An 18,063-nucleotide genomic window follows, 5' to 3' on the forward strand; every position below is an offset into this window, starting at 1 on the left:
TTGTGGCTAATCTTAGTGTTGATACAGCCTGAATGGCAAGTGAGGCTACTTTGGAAGATTTCACTTGATTGCAGATAATGGTGCAAATGGCATTTGGAAAAATATGTTACATGAGGATTACTGGGAATCAGCTTGTGAGAATTCATGGCACAGTGGTGGCAGATTCAACGTCAGGGCTGATACCTGAAGGCTGACTCTGAGGGTTATGTTTTGTGAAAGGGACTGACAACCTTCATGTGAAGTTTTGCTTCAGAAAGCATGTCTCCCACAAGATATGACTTTGCTGGAAATGGCTGTGCAGATGGCTGGCAAACACTGCTATCAGCTGAGTGGCATGCCCTGGCTTGGGAGGATTTTGTCTGAAGTCTTCTCAGCTCTCCCAGCACAGAATCAACTGGTGCAGACAAATCTCATAGCACATCTCCTTCTAATGAAGTGTCAGCACCTCTGATGGTAAAGCTTTGTGCCCAGAGGGAGGATGTGACTGGGAGTCACAGAGAAAGGATTGAATTGCAAAGAAGGAAGGATTCCCAGCTTGGATTAATCCATCAAGTTATCTATATCAAAATATTGATAAAATTATTTGACTTGTTACAAAGATCTATACCTGTTTAAGGTAAGCTGTATTGATACATGTGCTGCAATTTTCTGAAGTGTGAACAGATGCTAAGAAACTCCTTCATCAACTCCATCAGCTGCTGATGAGAGTAGGAAAAAAATGTTAGATTGTTGTTACCTCATTCCCTCAAGGTTTAATAATTTGCTCACAGCTCTGTGATAAGGCTGAATGCTCCTTATTCTCCTGATGGAGAGGAGTCTCTTGGAGTCTGCAAGAGCTTTGCTGTTGACTTCAATAATAATAGCATTCAGGCTAATGCTGCAAAATCTCTGCCTTGTTTAGCCTGTAAAAAACCCCATGTTAGGTCTCTTCACAATCTGTTAGGGAAACATTATACTCACCTCAGTGAGCAAATCTGGAGGCAGAGCCTGCGGACAGTTACATCTGGGAGATGGGGGACCATTATCTCTTTGGGAAGGGAGCCTGTGTTTCACATGGGCACTTCCTGGTCACCTTTGAGTGTGCAGGGGGTGGAGGCAGTGTGTTCTCTTTGCCTGTGACATCCTCTGACTGCCCTGCTGTGGGACTGAGAACTTCCTCAAAATTCATCCTCCTCTCTCTCATTGCAACTCCCTCTCTAAATCCCAGGCCTTTAACAAGGATCCTCTTATCTACACAGTGGCTTCTCTGACTCTTTAGGGATACTGATTAGAAAAGATTTATGTTAATGAAGAATGCGTCCAGAATAAAGCATGCAGCATAGTCAAATCTCTCAGTGAGGTAAACAGCAGAGAAAAATGTTTCACTGTTTAGAAAAAGGCTGGGATACACATTCAGCACATCCGGTTGCTGTAAACACAGGATTGCTGGACTGCTGGTCTGCTTCAATCCCAAGCCTGGTTCCGCTTGCTTTAAGCTTTTTGGAGTTAACACAGGAGGTGATGAAATTCCTGATCTGTAACCCACGCCAACATGCATATCACAGCAGAATTTGACCTCAAAGTATGCCAAAACCATGCAGAATAAATGGCTTAGTAGTACACAGATTTTTAGCAGCTTTTTAAAATTCAGGTTAAAATTGTCCATTTTCAGGGGTGGCAAGGGAAGCAGAGTTCATGCATGCAATTTTGACTTCACCTAGTCAAAACCAAGCCTTCAGGGAAGAGAAACCCCAGTGAAGGAGGAGCAGGGATCCAGAGCTAAAGGCTGTGGGTCCTCCTGGGTGAGTCAGCGTCACAGCCCCCTTATCTGCAGGCACACGTGTTTGTCCACAGTCACACCATGCAAGGGTTAGCTAAGGGATACTTGGGACTGCTATTTTGGATTTGGCTGCTGAGCTAATTTTAGCAGTTCCCTGTAAGAGTACACATGTTAAGCCTCTGAGACTACCTGAAATGCCAAGAGCAGTGAGGTGGCCTGGCTTGGCCCCATAAGGAGCGTGATGTGCAGAGCAACAGTGCAGCAGAGGGAGAGGTGCCCTGGGGAGGGCTGGAGGGATGCAGCCCAGGCTGGGGAGAGTGGAGGGAGGCTTGTGGGATGGGAGCAGCACGGAGGCCATCAGTGAAGCTGGTACAGGTACAGCATCCCCAGATGGGCTGTCAGTAAACATTACAGGTCAGGGCTAAGGGCACATTAGCAGATGTGTGTGCAGGAAGAAAGCTTTAGTCCGTGAAATCATTTTCTTGCTTGCATGCACAGCATTCACTCAGAAATATAAAGACAGAAGAATCCTTTGGCTTTCTGCATGGTGTATTCTTGATGTTTCATTCATAGCTTTATAGGCTTCTTCAAATATTCATGTATCATATCATAAGTGAAAGGGAGAAAAATTGTTCTTTTTCAGGCTCACAAGGAAATGGGGAAAAAAATAAACTCAAATCCCAGAGCAGTATAATAACAGTTTTAACAAACATGAGGAACCAATGGTTTTTTTTAATAGCCACAGTAGCTTAGGGTCCCAGTAATATTTCATTATATTACATTTGAACACCAAATTGACCCATTGTACTAATGCTTGTAATTGCAAAAGGCAAATTAAATTTCTGTACATTGTCTGGAGAGCCAGAAGACCATGGAACAGTAAGAAGGTCACATGACAGCATGAACTGCAGCAGGACAGAGCTATAAGGAATCTCCAGAGTCATGCTACAAGGGGTACTGATGAGCCTGTTGGAGACTTCAAGGAGAGCTGTGTGGATGTCAGGAGGTGCAGGCAGAGCAAACATCCCTTTGCATCTTGTGGCTCAGTGGCACTCTACCTAATGCAGAATGTACTCGTGAATAGTTTCCCCAAAGTTTTTGACTCTCAAAAGGAATTGACCCTGAAACAGAAGGGTTGCTCAGCAAGGAGCCTCTTCATTTCACCTTTCACTGTGCCTCTACCTGCCCACATGGACAAGGGAGATCTCTTGGGTTGCCCACACTTCTTCCAGCTGAGGAGACGGATCAGTGGATGAAGATCTTGACTGGGTCAGTGTCTCTCTGTTGGGAAAGCCATGCCCATGGTTGCTGCTCAACAGAGCAAGGAAGTGACTGGGTGTCAGGACTCAGGATTAGTTTCCCTGGCTCTGCCATGGATGTGCTGTGCGACCTTTGATAAATTGCTTAGGAAATCACTTTCAAATGGCACAGATACAATTGGGTGCATCTATATAAAAGTGCCTGCTTTTCAGAGGTCCGAACCGGCAAGGCTGGGAAAATTAGCACTTTTGGACTCCAGCCCACTTCTGAGTTTGCAAAATGTTCCCTTTAGCTTCTTTTTGCTTGCTTCACCATCTGTCAAATAGGGCTGTTAATACTGACTCTGTACAGAGTTTTAAGCTTCTGAGACTAAAAGTGCATGATAATAAGTGTTAGTAATTACAATACTGTCATCACATGCAACCAAGTCTTCAGGGATTGGTTTGCTGTTTGAAAAACAAATAGAAGTTAAAGCTTTGGTGCTTGGCCCCTCTCAAAGAGTGTTTGAGATTTTTAGTTATATGGATTCAGCTGCAGCTGGTTTGATACCTGGATGTAAGCTGTGGCTGTCTGTGGGTTATACTTCAGAGGGATCCAGCCAGATGTTTCTTTGTGACAGCTCTGGGGAGTGGAGAAATCAAGAGAAGAGAGGGTCAGGGGGTCACTGCCAAAGGGGCTGGACTGTGTCTTTATGGAGAGCCAGGGTAAGGTCATCTCTTGCAAGGACCTTCTCTCCTTTCTCCTCTTTTCCTCCCACCTCAAATCTCAGAGGACCATGCAGTCACATTTCCTGAGACCATGAAGTCACATTTCCTGACAGGCAGTTGCATCCCACTATGGTAATGTTGCATGGCCTGTGTCCATGCAGCACTGTCAGGCGGATCAGCAATTTGGAACAAAGAGATCCAGGAGGACAGAAACAGTGATGCTCTACATGTGGCTAAGCTCGTCTAGGTACCCTGAGCCTCTGAAAGTGGTGCCTGTGGGGTGTGGGATAGGTGTAGGTGAGCCAGGGCACCATCCTGGGGGATGATGCATAGCTGTGTTACCCCTGCCCCTTTTAACATTGGAGGCCATCTGTTTAATCAGTGCCTCCCTCTGATGCTGCTCTTCTCAATGAGCTGCCCATCACCTTCTCTTCTCAGTACCTACAGGTTTGTTGGGGCTCCTCAGTTGTGCCAAGCCCTGCCACAACCACACATACCCAGCTTAGGCAGGGGCACCTCCCACGCCTTTGGGTCAGTTTGGCTTGTGTCAGGCCCCGGTGGCAAGTGTAGCTGCCCTCCTTCTCCCCTTTCCTTTTCCCTCTTTGCCACTTCCCCCCGCTGCATCCCATCCCTTTGCCTTTGTTGGGGGGAAGGGGTGACTTTGGGGAGCCAGTGCCGTGGTGCTCACTGGAGCACCCCAGTCTCCTCTCCATCTTGCTGCTGTGGTGTCTGCTCCCCAGCCTGTGCCCACCATGCAGCCCTGGTGAGCTTGCACGCTGCCTTGCGCCATGTCCATTGCTCACTGACAGCCTTCATCTGCAGAACAGCTTTTTCCTGGTACATATTAACTTCTTCCCTCTTTTTCTTTTCTCTCTCTGTCTTTCTCATGTTCTTTCACCACAGCCCTACTGCTCACACAAGGTAAGTGCTTTTTCTCCTTTCCTCTGGCTTCTCTGGCTCTCCTTTTGTCCCTTTTGGTCAGAGCCTCCCTGCTTGTGTTTGCTGTGTTGTAGACAACCTCAGCTCATGATGTTTGTGTCTGGTCTAGTTAAGAGCAGTACAATTAAGAAAATAACAGTGATTGATTGACTGACTGATTGGTTGATTGATTGACTGACATCTAAGAGCATTTCCCATATTCCACATTTTTCCTGGCAGTTTGGGGGAAATGATCCAGACAGAGTTGCAAAGCAACACAGGCAACTATACCTGGTCTGAAGCTGTGACTTGAGACTCTCTTTAGGCAGCTCTGGTGCTTGGGTTGTGCTGATGCACAGGGGAAGACAGGGATTTCTGCAGGGAGGTGGCATTTCTACAGTGTGGGACAGTGTTGCTTGGGGTGGGTAAGGGTACAAGGTTGTGCAGGTGTCCCCTTCCCATGGAGGGTCACATGTCACCCCTCAGTCCCTTCTCCCCTGTGCTCTCCACCTCCCATCCTAGGGGGTCCCCAGGGTGTGCCCAGCACCAGAGCAGTAGTACCAGAATGTGATCAGCACTATTTCCCTCCTCACCCTCAGCTCTGGTTCTGCACTCTGCATCTCCTGTCCCTGTGTCAGGATTTCATGTGTATTAATACAGAGCCCCTCTTCCTTGCCTGAAATCCCCATTACACTGGTCTGTCTTTATCCCACTGTGGTGCAGTTGTGGTGCAGTGTATGCCTCCTGTATTGTGGTTATTCCTTCAATTCCAGATGTGATTACTGTTCAATTTCCACTAAAGAAGCATTTCTTGAAGGATAAGGGTGGGCATGGAGGGTGAAGAGAGGAGCTTGAAATCCCACAGGTTTGCGAGCAGGCCTGAAAACCAAAGCATTCATGATGCCTGAGCTGTGCTGCAAATCCAAGGAGCAGCATCTGCCACGCAGGCTTCAGTCTGGCCCCTTTTCAGAGGATGCCAAATCTGCTGCACAGGGGATGTCCTGAGCCCTCTATTGGACTAATTAGAAAATTGCTAGTGGCAGGCAGAAATCCCCAGTTCCCCAAATACCAGCTTAGGGTGTTTATGGAAAACTCCTTGGAATGGTTTGGACAGTTTCCTTTGTTACCTCTTCAGATCGGGGAGGACTGGAAATAAGTTGAGCACAGCCTCCTTCCCAGTAATTTCATTGCTTTAATTCAGTAGCTGCCTAATTTGATCAGAACCCTGGGAACCAAATAATTCCTATTAAAATAACATAACTTTCCTCCCTCTGTTTTGATCCAGCCTGATTGCTTTTGGCAGCTGTTACTGGAGAACTTGGTCACCAGCTATGAAAAGTTACTTTTTGTAAGGGGGAGCCTCCTCTCTGTCTGGTGAGGGGTCCCTGGGGTGCCCCCCTTGCCAAGCTGCCTCAGGGTGCTCTCTGTGCATGTGACGTGCGCTTGGCTCGTGGTGCTTGGCCCCCACGCGTGCTTCAATCCAGCAGCAGCCAGCAAGCAGGCACATGCTGGAGTGTCACTCAGCAGCAATCAGGGCTAATCAGTGGGGAGAGAAGCGACGTCCTCGTTTAGTCCATGTCATGTTGGATTTAGGTTACACTGGCGCACGGGAATCTTTGTTTAAAAACTGCATTATTGAATGTTCCAGTGGAATCTGTCAGTCCCACACCTCATCCCTTGCCTCCTGGAGCAGCTTGCACAGCTCTTCCTGGGCAGCATCCCATTCCTGGGGATGTGTCACTGGACTGCTGGGTGTCCTGGCTCTCCTCTGCAGCCCTGGGGCATTCCTCTTCCCATGGCACCGCTTTGGCAGCCCCTGCAGGGCCAGCAGCTGCACAGCCCCTGCTCACAAGAGTAATCCCTTCTCTTTACAGAAAGTGTGGGTACCCTGATGGATGAGCCCAAGTGACAATGCCTCTCTTGTCCCAAGAGCCCTTACCTGGGAAGAAATGAGGGATCCTGACTTTGACCCCCCCAGCCTGGCAGGGCTCTCCCAAGGAAAACAGGGATGTGAATTTTACACAAGGTGAAGTAATTGGGCAGGGCACTGGTTCTGCTCAGCCTTTATTTCTTCCAAATTTCTTCTCTCTCTGAGCCAGACTTGCAAGGCCATGCAGCACTTGGCCATGTGTCCAACACCAACTGTTCAGGCTTCAGAGTAGCATGGCATAGCTGTGGAGAGACTTGAGAGTCTGGGGGTTTCTTGACCTTCTCTTTTATCACTCTGTATATTGTTTATACAGGGAAATACTTGATACCAAAGTGCAAAGGTACTCCAGTTGTCCCTGCCTTTGCCAGCAGTAGAAGAGCTGCTCTCAAGGTCTTTCCAGCCTTTGCAAAAGTCACTGAAAGCTTGGGCACAGCCTTTGCTTGAAAATTCTTGGGCTCTAAATATCTAGGTCTTTAAAGGGCTATGGAATTATCTATATGGTATATACTTCTATATCATCATTTCTATATACTCATCAAGTTCCAAGAAAATACGTCTAAATATATTTCTTTATTTATGCGTTAAAACTCCCATGTCCACTTAGCAGTGGGAAAGACTGAGGAGCAGAGATGCCAGTTGTCTGGCCAGTCAGGGATGGTCATGTCAGCAGCAATCTCAAGGCAGAGCCAGGAGTGGAATAATGCTCAGTTCCCAGCCCTATGCCTTAGCCTCCCTCTCATGAATGTGTATCATTTCCCAGTTACCATTAAGGAATGCTGGGCATGTACATGGGATGTATCATGTCTCAAGAATAGCTTTCAGGGCTAAGTAAGCAGATTCCTTACATTTTAGAAGGCAGCCTAGGCTGCCAGTGCTTGTATGTGGACATGTGCTTCTGTAAAGGGCATATCCATATGCTAATCTCCAAAGCCAGAGTGTCTTTTAGCCAGAAGTCTTCTCCACTTGTGACTGACAGCTTGACAATGCACTGGAGAGAGGAACTCATTCATGCTCTCTATTTACTTTGTTTAGCCAGGGTTGTCTCTTATTAAGCCACAACAAAAAAGATCCTATTTTAATTGTTTTAATTTTTTCGTAGCAGCATAGTGTCCAAAAGGGGTGACCTTCATGCAGATACAAGCCTACTCCAGAAATGGATGGAGACAAGATAGCTTGAAGAGTGTGAAATGGCCTTCAAAGCAATCTTTCATGAATACATTGCTGGTTTTAGTCCAATTTATTCAGCAGGTGTCAGGGAACACAAACTTGTCCATGGTTTGGTAGTTTTGCAGCATTGCCTAGGTGATGAGTATCTACCTCTCTGATGGTGTTACAGGGCCTTCCCATTGCCTGCTTCAGCTCAAAAGATGCAGTGGGCAGATTACACCATAGAAATGGACTTTGTCTAACTTTGATTTATAATGTGGCCAGGAGGCCATAGGCAATGTCTAGTTCCTGTTTGATTCCCTCCCAACTCTGAAGGAGGTTGAGCGGGCAAGCAGTGCATGATATGGGAACATAGCTCAGTGCTCCCCTTTCCCTGGAAGAAATACAATGAGATGGGGCTATGCTTACAGTATTTTGACCCCAAGAAATGGCCTGTCATATGCAGGTCTGAAAGTGCTTTGCAGATCACTGCAGCTCAAGTCCTGGGATGGCCCTGCGGACATAAGTTGAGAGAAACAGACTGAGAGGGATGTGGGGTGAAAGCTGGGCAGTGAGCATGGCAGAGACATGCCCAGGGCTGCAGAGCACAGCAGTGGCAGGACCATAACCAGGAGCTGCTCAGCCCTCTTGTCTGTCGTAGCTTTAAGGGTCTGAACAAGGCAGAATGAGGGCATGGAGTGGTTTATCCTCTTGCTTCCTGCACAGTCCAGCACCTAGTGGGTATCAGCTGTGGCTGTTGGTACAGCCCAAGCAAAAGCGTACTTGATCCTCATTCCTCCCACCCAGCCTTTGATTTTACCACACCTGTTGTCTCACTTGCTTGTAGCATATTCTCTCTACCTCATTGGCTCCCTGGCACCAGGAGCAGGGTACCTTGGTGCAGCAGCTGGCACAGCAGCCCCAGCTTGCCTGGCCTCAGCAGCCTGTGTGTGTTCCTGCTGCCCAGAGAGGTTTGTAACACTCAATGGTAGCACATACCTAGGTGCCAGAGCAGACAGGGTCTAGGGGACCCCTCTCTGGCCACCTTCTCCTTCCCAGGGAGGAGGTAGAGGCAGCCCAGAAGGTCCTGGCAAGCTCTGTTCTCGATAGGCAGAGCCAGACCTTATCAGGCTTAATTGGAGTTGACAGCAGGGAGTCCAGGGTGCAATCCGCATTGAAAAGTAGGTACTGATGCAGATACAAACAGAAATCAGGCTAGTTAATAATTAAGCTGCAGCTTGGCAGCATTCACCTTGACAGACTTGACCTTCCAAATTAAAATCTCTCTCCCAACATACAATCCCCCCCCATCCTCGCTCCCCCTACTTTGTGTTCTATTTATCTCAGCCCTTGGTAGTCTTCTTTGCAGGCGGCCATACTGGGGTGATGTGTGACACACATCACGGATGTCCTGTCTCTGCTTCCTGGAGGAGCCCTCCAAGAGCCCAGCCCTACACCAGACTGTGTGGGAGCATATTCCACACTTGCAGCAAGTGAGCAGCCTGATGGATTGCAAGGACTTATGGAAGCAAGGGAGGATAGCAACCTCCTGTGGCTCTGTAGGCAGGCTGGTGCACCCTGTGCTGGCTGAAGTGCTTCCCTGAAATGCCAGAGCATTGGGATTGTTCTCCGCCACTGGGGTTTGTGCAAGAGTTTATTCCTTCTCAGCTGTTGGGTCAGTACACACAGGCTCAGCTCAGCCCTCAGCATCCCATTGAAACAGGCAGACCCAACAGGCCTGGAGCAGGCTTAGGATGGGATCTGGTGTTTTGCAGAGGTTGACACTGATTCCCACCCCAAGATGCTCATGTGTCCTAAACAATAGGTGGGCAGAATTGTTGGAATCATGTAGGTGCTTCATATTGCTCTTTGAAGGTGCTCAGCCCACATTAACTGTATGGCAAGTATAGGTTCTGGAGAAAAAATATCAGCTGGGCTCCTAAATTTGTCTTTCCTGCCACTGCCTTAATTTCAGAGAACAGTCAGCAGCCTCATATTTAGCACCTATGGGTCACTTGCATAAGTACATTGAGCAAGATCCAGTACAGTACTGACATAGGCGTCTTGTGTTTTTCTCCTACATTAGGATGGAGCCTCAGTGAAAATACAATGGCAGCTTAAATATTTTCAGATGCACCTTTGAAATTTAGGTTTAGGTCAGGTTTCTGTGCTTTACGTTCCTGTTGCACGTTCACAAATGTGACTGAATTTTAATGAGACATTAAGGAATTACCTTCTTTCTTCCTTATCCAAAAGCTTCCACTATTAACATTTCTATGAGGTACCCATTTGGACGTGCTCCCTGTGCCTGTTCTCCTATGGTTTGCTTGCAGCTGACATTGAAAGACCTAGCTGGGCAGTCATGTTCAATCACTTGTCCCCACAGGATGCCCTTTGATGTGCCATCTTGGGTGCCCATGTTCTTCTGTCTGCGCCCTGTTCACCGTACACATGGAAGAGGAGGTGACATCAGTGCCTCCCTTATTCATGTTTCTCTGGGTGTGCTGTCAATAGGCTGAAGGTCTCCTTTGCCAGTCAGTTTGTCTCTTCACTCCGAGTGGCTTACCTAGGGCTTGAAGGTGCCTCTGGTAGCACTTAGTCTGCTGGCAAGGTGCCTTCTGGAATAGCAGACTCCCACCACCTTCACCTTGTGGGGTCTCTGGTCCTGTGCTCATGATAGCATGTAGCCCCTAGGCTGACAGACACTCTTGGACATGGTTGTGTTGCTTGATTTACTCTAAGAGCTTCCTGGCAAGTGATTGCCTTGGTTGTTGCATTAGTAAGTGATCCACAGGTGGCTTGCAGAGACATCAAAGCCACATGCCAGAAGGGGAAGGTCCTGTGAACACAGGCAGGCACTCCCATGCAGCCTGCCCAACCGCCCTGGATGTGGCACACACAGAGAGGAGACGCAGGAGATCTTCCTCCTCAGGGAGGGATTCACATCTTCCACTGTCCTGCCTAGTGCAAGTACATAAACTAGCATAAGCAAGATGCCAGGTTCTGGGATAAAGCTGTGTTGGATACCATTTCCTGTGGAGATAAGAAAACTTGCTGCATTGCATGTGCCTCCAGACCTGCCTGCAGTTCAACCTTGCCTAGAGGCACAACATTTGCGTGAGACTCTATGTTCTCTTACCATGCCAAAGGCTTTTGTAATCAGTTAGATTGGGGATTGAAGTTTCATTGCATCATTTCTCCTGGAGTTATTAAGTTGAGGAAATGCTGCCTGATATTCCCTATTTTCAGAGCATTTCCTCAGATTCCAGGCATTTGCTTTCTGCGCTCTGCAACTGCAGCTAGCGGGCAGGAGCCTAAGGGACTGTGCCGCCAACTGTGACTGCAGCTTTTCAGATGTGTTTATTCCAGGGAAGGTTGTAGTGAGTCACACTGTCAACCAAGTCTGGGCTTTGCAACCCTTCTGGGATGGCCGTAGTGCTTTTGCTCAGTTCTGTATTGTCAGCATATGTCAGCATGTGCTCAAGCTCATCTGCCAAGCTGGGTTTTGTGGAGCTGAGGGTGCCTTTCCCCCTGACCTTCAGGTTATGAGGAGCTCAGACAGAAGCAAAGTCATGTCATAAGTGCTATGGCAAATGATGTGTGAGCCACCTGCATTTTCATTGATGGACACAGCTTATCTTCACACACTCCCAGGCAGAGCAAGACACTGGACTTTCTTGTTCTGTGTCTTAGAAAAAGAGATGTACATGATATGAGACTCCTTGTTCCACTGAATACAAGTACCTTACATCTTGTTCTTGATAATCATCAGTTCATGCCTCCAAGTGTAGTGTAAAGCAGAACATTTTCAAAGAATCATAGAACTATAGAATCATTAAAGTTGGAAAGGACCTCCAAGATCATTGTCTAACCTTTGACAAAACAGCACCATGTCAACTAAACCATAGCACTAAGTACCACATCAAGTTCTTTCTTGATCTCTTCCAGGGATGGTGACTCCACCACCTTCCTGGGCAGCCCATTCTGATCTTAACTACCTTTTCAGTGAAAAGGTGTGCCCCCTGCATCCCCCTGCATTGAATCTCTTTTTCTCCAGGTGCTGTGCTCCTCTGTCTGTGCAATTTTTTTCTAAACTTACAGGGGTTCCTAAATCCAGATGATGCTGTCTTGGAGCTAGGCAGTGAGGGTTTTGATGTACATCATTGATTTTAAATGATGGATGCAACTTTTCTGTTTCTGTGATGGGTTATAATAATGTCACCTGCCACAGGAGGTCTGGCAAGGCTTACAGCCTTTGCAGTCAATCTAGCCAGGCAGATGAAGAGAGAAGTCAGAGTTTATAAATAGATTTCCCTGTGACTGCATAATTTCTATGTGACTTCTAGTGTGTAGTATGAGATCTGTTGGAGTCCACATGGGATTGGTCACGTCTGAGGCATTACCTGGGCATTTGTAAGCTCTGCAGGAAACCTCAGGTAACATCTGACCCACTGCTTAGCCAGAACAAGATGCTCTGCCTTGGTGATATGCCCTCCCAGGTTCTAAAGAGCTCCAGCTTGCACTACCAGGCTCAGCTGGGCCCTGTATTGGAGCTTGTACACCCTGACTGCTCAGGCACGGGAAAGCCAGGGGAAAGCCAGCCCCTTTCTTGAGGTGTCAGTTTTACAGAGAGCTCATCAGCATCTTCCTGCACTTAGGCTGTGGGTGGAAGACAAGACCTGGGCCAGGCCTAGGCACCCTTCCAGCTGGTTGGGATGCTCCTTGCCATCTGGGCAACCAGAACCCTCTTGAGGCACCTTGCTGGGTTAGCTGGGTCATCAGCGAGATCGAGCCTGACACAGGGTCATCTCAGCATGCTGCTGACCCAGGGTCCTGGTTTACTTTCCTTCAGCAAAAACTAAATACGGAAGTACAGAATGGAATGTGTTGGAAGGAATCTTAAAGATCATCTGGTTTCAACCCCACTCCCATGGGACACCTTTCCCTAGGCTGTTCAAACACCACATCCAACCTGGTCTTGGAATTCCAGGGACAGGGTATTCACACCTTCTCTGGACAACCTGTTCCAGTGCCTTAGCACCTTTGCAGTATTATGAATGGAAAAAACTACTTGTTTCATTACTTGTTCATTTTTCCAATTCATGTGTGGTTTACGTGTGGTTGTGACTGTGTGTCTGAGTGTTAGATCAAGCACTGAGTGGCACAAGGAGCCACCCATGATTTTCTACTCAAAGGGGGAAAAAAGGCTCTGTCTCTTGTTAATTCAAATGAGGGAGCATGTCAGGGTGTTAGAAGGGTCTTAAAGGGCACTTCTGCCAAATGGCAGAATGGTTTGGTACCTTGCTCTCCCCAAAACTGTGGCTGCTGCAGGGGTGATGGGAGAGTGGGTGTCAACTGAGAGCACCAATGCAGACTGAAGAAACATTTAAGGGTTTTTTTGTTAATAAATTAAAACCACATTGCTTATGCTCTTGGTGACTGATATTCAGAAATCTCGGTCCTTTGTTTCTGTGGTCAAACACCCCACCACTGCCCCCCAAACTGCTGTGAGGAGTCTGCAGCAGCCCATGTTCAGGCCTTTCAGACAAGCCCCCATGGTGCCCTGGAGGTCCTGGAGGGCTGCTGCCCACAGCTTGGTGTTGGCCTTGCTTTCACAGAGGTGGCTGAGCGGAAGATGACAGTAGAAGAGGAGGAAGCCAAGAGAATAGCAGAGATGGGCAAACCAATACTCGGCGAGCACCCCAAACTGGAAGTCATCATTGAGGAGTCCTATGAGTTCAAGGTCAGTAGGTGTCCTAGGGGTCCTCCAGGAGGGGAAAGCCATGTGGCACTGTCGAGCAGCCTTGGAGAGCAGGACTGAGGAGGCAGCATGTGCTGGAAAAGGTTGTTGAGAGAGGAAAAGAAGTATGTAATGCAGCTAAGGGTGGATGAAGTCTACAAGAAATGTCAAAAGTAGCAGCTGCTGGTTGGTGGGGGTGGACAGAGAAAGGCAAGAAGGCCCTGATGGATGCAGAAGAAGCCAGTGGGCAGGAGGATGCAGGAGCAAAGCTGTCTCTGGTGAGGCGGGGTTGAGGGAAGAAGGAACCTATTCAGGATTGAGATGTGGCAAACGAGCTGGCTCTGGTGAGGTCTGGATCAGCCAGTCCAGCGAGAAGGTGGGCTCAACCCTAGTCATGGCCTAATCTAGCTAGTAGGAGAGTGCTTGTGACACTTCTATGGTTTGGAAGGGGTCTGTGAGACCACAATGTACTGCAAGATCATCCTTGCCCACTAGCAGCTGGTTTAACTGCTGTGCATCTTTATTCCCACAACAGAGCACCGTGGACAAGCTGATTAGGAAGACAAACCTGGCTTTGGTTGTAGGGACACATTCCTGGAGGGACCAGTTCATGGAGGCCATTACTGTGAGCGCAGGTGAGTGAGACATCAGAAAATCCATACGAACATCCACAGGATTCATGCATCCTGGAATGACAGCATCTCCCTGGTCACTAATGCTCAGCTGTGGTCACCCATCAGCAAAGCCAGTCCAAAGAGCTCCTCTGCTCCAAATATAGTGGGCTTTTGCAGGTAAATTAGTGAGGAGCCCAGGAGATCCATCTTCTGGTGCAGAGCCCTCCAGAAGGCCAGTTTTCAAAGGCTGTGTCAGATGATGGTGCTCCTGCTGCTTCAGTGATCTGATGAGCAGTGTGCAGGCAGCAAAATCCCATCCTTGCTGGGATCCTGGCCAGTGCAGGTAGCTCCTACTGGGAGATGTCCTGAGATGTCCTGTCATAGCCAGTAGAGTTCCTGGGAGTAGGAAGAGTTACCACATGAAGACTGGAGATGTTGCCTCATGAGGCAGCTGCTGGTAAAGGAAGAGGCCCAGAGACTTGCCAGCTGTTGTCTGATGAGAGAGCTCACTGCTTTCAGAGCCAGGCAGCTGTGGGGAAGGTGTTTTAGGCACATCTATGCCATTAATGGCAGTTTGGCATCTTTCTGAACCTTTCCTTGATGGTTGGTTTCGCATCTGCCTCAAAGGGGTGTTTTTCACCCAGCTGTATAGGAGACAGTGGATAGCCCAGCCTGTGCTCTGGAGCAGGAGGATTAAAAGATCTCTCCAGTTTCCCAATTTTATTACTTTCCACTAGTTTTGGTCCAAAACATCACTTGCCCGCATAATTTCTTCATGCCACTCAATGGTGATCACCACAGGTTGACTACCTCCTGTGTGACTGCCTGTGTTCAGGGACAGGGCTGCTCCTCTGTGGGTACAACATCCCATTACATTGTTCCCCATCCCTGAGGGCTCTGGGGTCCCTAGGAGACATTCTTTTTGCCAAGCCTCATCCATCACTGAAGGACATGGTGTGCCTTGAATTCACTGTCATGGCCAGCACCACTCCACCTTGTCCCAGTAGAGCAGAATCCCTGGAGCCTTGGGGTGGAGGAGACAAGCACGAGCTGCCCCAATGGAATGAATGCTGGACCGCTCCTTCCATGTTGTTTGCAGCAGGTGATGAGGACGAGGATGAGTCTGGTGAGGAGCGCCTGCCATCCTGCTTTGACTACGTGATGCACTTCCTGACAGTCTTCTGGAAGGTGCTGTTTGCCTGCGTGCCCCCCACCGAGTACTGCAATGGCTGGGCCTGCTTCATCGTCTCCATTCTCATCATCGGCATGCTCACGGCCGTCATCGGCGACCTCGCCTCCCACTTTGGCTGCACCATTGGCCTCAAGGACTCGGTGACTGCCGTTGTCTTCGTCGCCTTCGGCACCTCTGTACCAGGTGGGGTGGCCGTGGGGAGGGGATGGGGTGGGAGGTAAATCCTCTGGAGTTGCTCCTGATTTCAGGGGAGAAGCTCTGTCATGGGATGGGATTAGTCTGGGAAGGGTATTCTCAAAGCCCTGACTCCAGGCAAGGTCTGCACCTTGCTTTTTGGCAACATGGGATCTCTGAACCTAGGAGGGGACTGTGCGCCTCTTGGTCTGTGTCCTAACCTGGTTGGTGACACACCCGAGCCTCCCTTGTCCCCCAGGCATGAAGGGTTGTCTGTTTCTCCTGTTGGACCCCCAGTGATTTCTCCTTCCCTCCTCCCTCAACCCCAGACACCTTTGCCAGCAAAGCCGCAGCCGTCCAGGACATGTACGCTGATGCCTCCATCACCAACGTCACGGGCAGCAACGCTGTCAACGTCTTCCTGGGCATCGGGCTGGCATGGTCAGTGGCAGCGATCTACTGGGCGTCGCAGGGGCAGGAGTTCCAGGTGTCAGCAGGCACCCTGGCCTTCTCCGTCACCCTCTTCACCATCTTCGCCTTCATCTGCATCAGCGTCCTCCTCTACCGCCGGCGGCCCCACCTTGGGGGGGAGCTGGGCGGCCCCCGAGGGTGCAAAGTGGCCACGACATTGCTCTTCGTCAGCCTCTGGCTGCTCTACATCCTCTTCGCCACCCTGGAGGCCTATTGCTACATCAAGGGGTTTTAGGCGGTGGTGGAGGGACGGTGCTGCCGGGGGAGGGACCCCTCCTCTGTTACCTCACCGCACACCAGTCCTGGAAGCGCAGTTTCACTGGAGGGACGGACGGCCGTCTGTCAGGGGCTGCCGCTGCCCAGACCGTCGGACAGCTGCGTGCCAAGAAGGGCAAAACCATCACAGAGTGAAAAAAACAAAGAGACAAAACCCATCCAAAAATGGTACAAAAGAAAGCAACAATGGCAAGTGTTGAAATAAAACACAATAAACCCAGGCACTGACCCTATTCAATGAAATTATGAAAGTTTCAACTATCTCCAAAGGCCACCTCTCCCACAGGGGGTCATCTCCTTTCCTGCTGAGCACCCCTCCACTGTAAGGAGATGTTTCCTCATTTTTACTAGTTGAGAATTACAGAAGTCTGGTTCAGGAATTTGTGGGGGTTTTTTTCTTTTTTTTTTCTGTTTGCTCGTTGCTTTTTGGTTCTGGGGGAGCACGCTGATTCTTTTTTTCTTTTCTTTTTTACTACTTAATCCAAAAAATGTTAAAAAGTTAAACTCAAAGCTTCAAGCTGCCGTCAGTGCTGGAACTGAACATGTGTATTTCTGAAGCCACAAAAGACTGTGACACAGTCAAAAAACTTTTTCACTATTACCCATTTCCTCCCCTGCTGCCTTCCATTTCTTTCTTTTTTAAGAACATCCCAAGACTGATATATTTTTAATACAAACACAGACACACAGTCACACACATTTAGTGACAAAAGCTGGAGCATGTAGCATCTCAATCACCTGCCTGGGCTAAGAAAAAAGGAAGGAGAAAAAACCCCAACCCTCTAATACAATATGTGTCATGTATATTTTGACTATGGCATTTCTCTTTGTATAATTAACTTTGAGCTCGTGGCACTGCAGGGAGAGAAAAATATGTTAATTTACAACTGTTAAAGAAATAAAACATCCTGCCCTGGGGGGAGCAAGGGGGACAGGGAAAACAGCAGTGGCTCCTTGGGATGGTGGTGGTGGCAGGTTGGCTGTGTGGGCCTCCTGCTCAGAGGTGGAAATGAATTCAGGAGAACCTGGATAGTGTGCCCATATGTTCCCAGCACCATCCCACCCAGAGCTGTGCCATGGCTTCCATTCTGTCGCTACGCCATTTTTCACAGCACCTGCACCTTGCTGGTGGTCTCCAGGCCATTGACAGGTACGGGCTTAAAAACTGCCACCCACATCAGGACTCCTACATCATCTCAAATACCTTTTAGGAACACCAGACAGACAAAAAAGCATCATTTTAATTTGAAATGCATTTCTTTTTAAGGATAAAGAAGAAAAAAACCCACCACCATGAGAGTATGTCATAAGTTACATCAACAACTGCAAATTGAAATGTTGGGTTGGTAATAAAATAAATAAAAACTATACCTATATCTATATAAACAGTGCTATCTAGAAACATATTTCTTAATTGAGAGCCCTGTAAGAGAATGTTAAAATCCTACTCTTTGTAAAGTGTTTTTGAGATGAAGATAATTTCTTCTATCATGAAACAGGTGCTGTAAAAGGGAACCATTTTCATCAAGTTCCCTAAAATAAGCCAAACTTTGGGAGGCAGAAAGTAAGAGAGGGGCTGCCAAAGGGTAAAGCTCTGCCTGCTGCCGTGCTTTTGACTGCCCCAGGAGGCAGGGAGGAGGTGCCCATGGATTAGGGAAAAAGCAATGGGAACAAGATTGTCATGGACAAAAAGACGTAACATTATAGCAGGTCGCTAGATGGAGGCAATGATGGTTCTTAAAACGCAGATGAAGTATTTATTTTCATACAAAATGTTTACCAGATATCTATATATAAATGTGTATACATGAGGCAGAGAAGAGGGATCCTTCTCAGATGAGCAGCCTGAGCTTTGTTGGTGGGAGCCCAGAATGAG

At 48.3% G+C, this 18,063-nt stretch overlaps 1 protein-coding gene across 10 annotated transcripts in view; it reads left to right on the top strand.

The window, feature by feature from the left end:
- The window catches only part of SLC8A3 (solute carrier family 8 member A3), a 113,337-nt gene extending 95,764 nt beyond the window's left edge, over positions 1-17,573 (top strand). For 4 of the 10 annotated variants that reach the window (XM_054634673.2, XM_077180278.1, XM_054634674.2 and 1 more), the window contains 5 exons: positions 4,630-4,647; positions 13,339-13,463; positions 13,996-14,095; positions 15,174-15,449; positions 15,770-17,573. In XM_054634673.2, coding sequence (XP_054490648.2) covers positions 4,630-4,647; positions 13,339-13,463; positions 13,996-14,095; positions 15,174-15,449; positions 15,770-16,146 — 896 coding nt within the window. In that variant the 3' untranslated portion in view covers positions 16,147-17,573. The remainder of the gene's footprint in view (positions 1-4,629; positions 4,648-13,338; positions 13,464-13,995; positions 14,096-15,173; positions 15,450-15,769) is intronic. The other 6 variants (XM_054634677.2, XM_077180281.1, XM_077180280.1 and 3 more) reach the window with 3 other exon arrangements.
- Positions 17,574-18,063: the final 490 nt, after the last annotated feature.

This window comes from Agelaius phoeniceus, chromosome 6 (genome assembly GCF_051311805.1).
Source record: "Agelaius phoeniceus isolate bAgePho1 chromosome 6, bAgePho1.hap1, whole genome shotgun sequence".
NCBI classification, from domain to species: Eukaryota; Metazoa; Chordata; class Aves; order Passeriformes; family Icteridae; genus Agelaius; species Agelaius phoeniceus.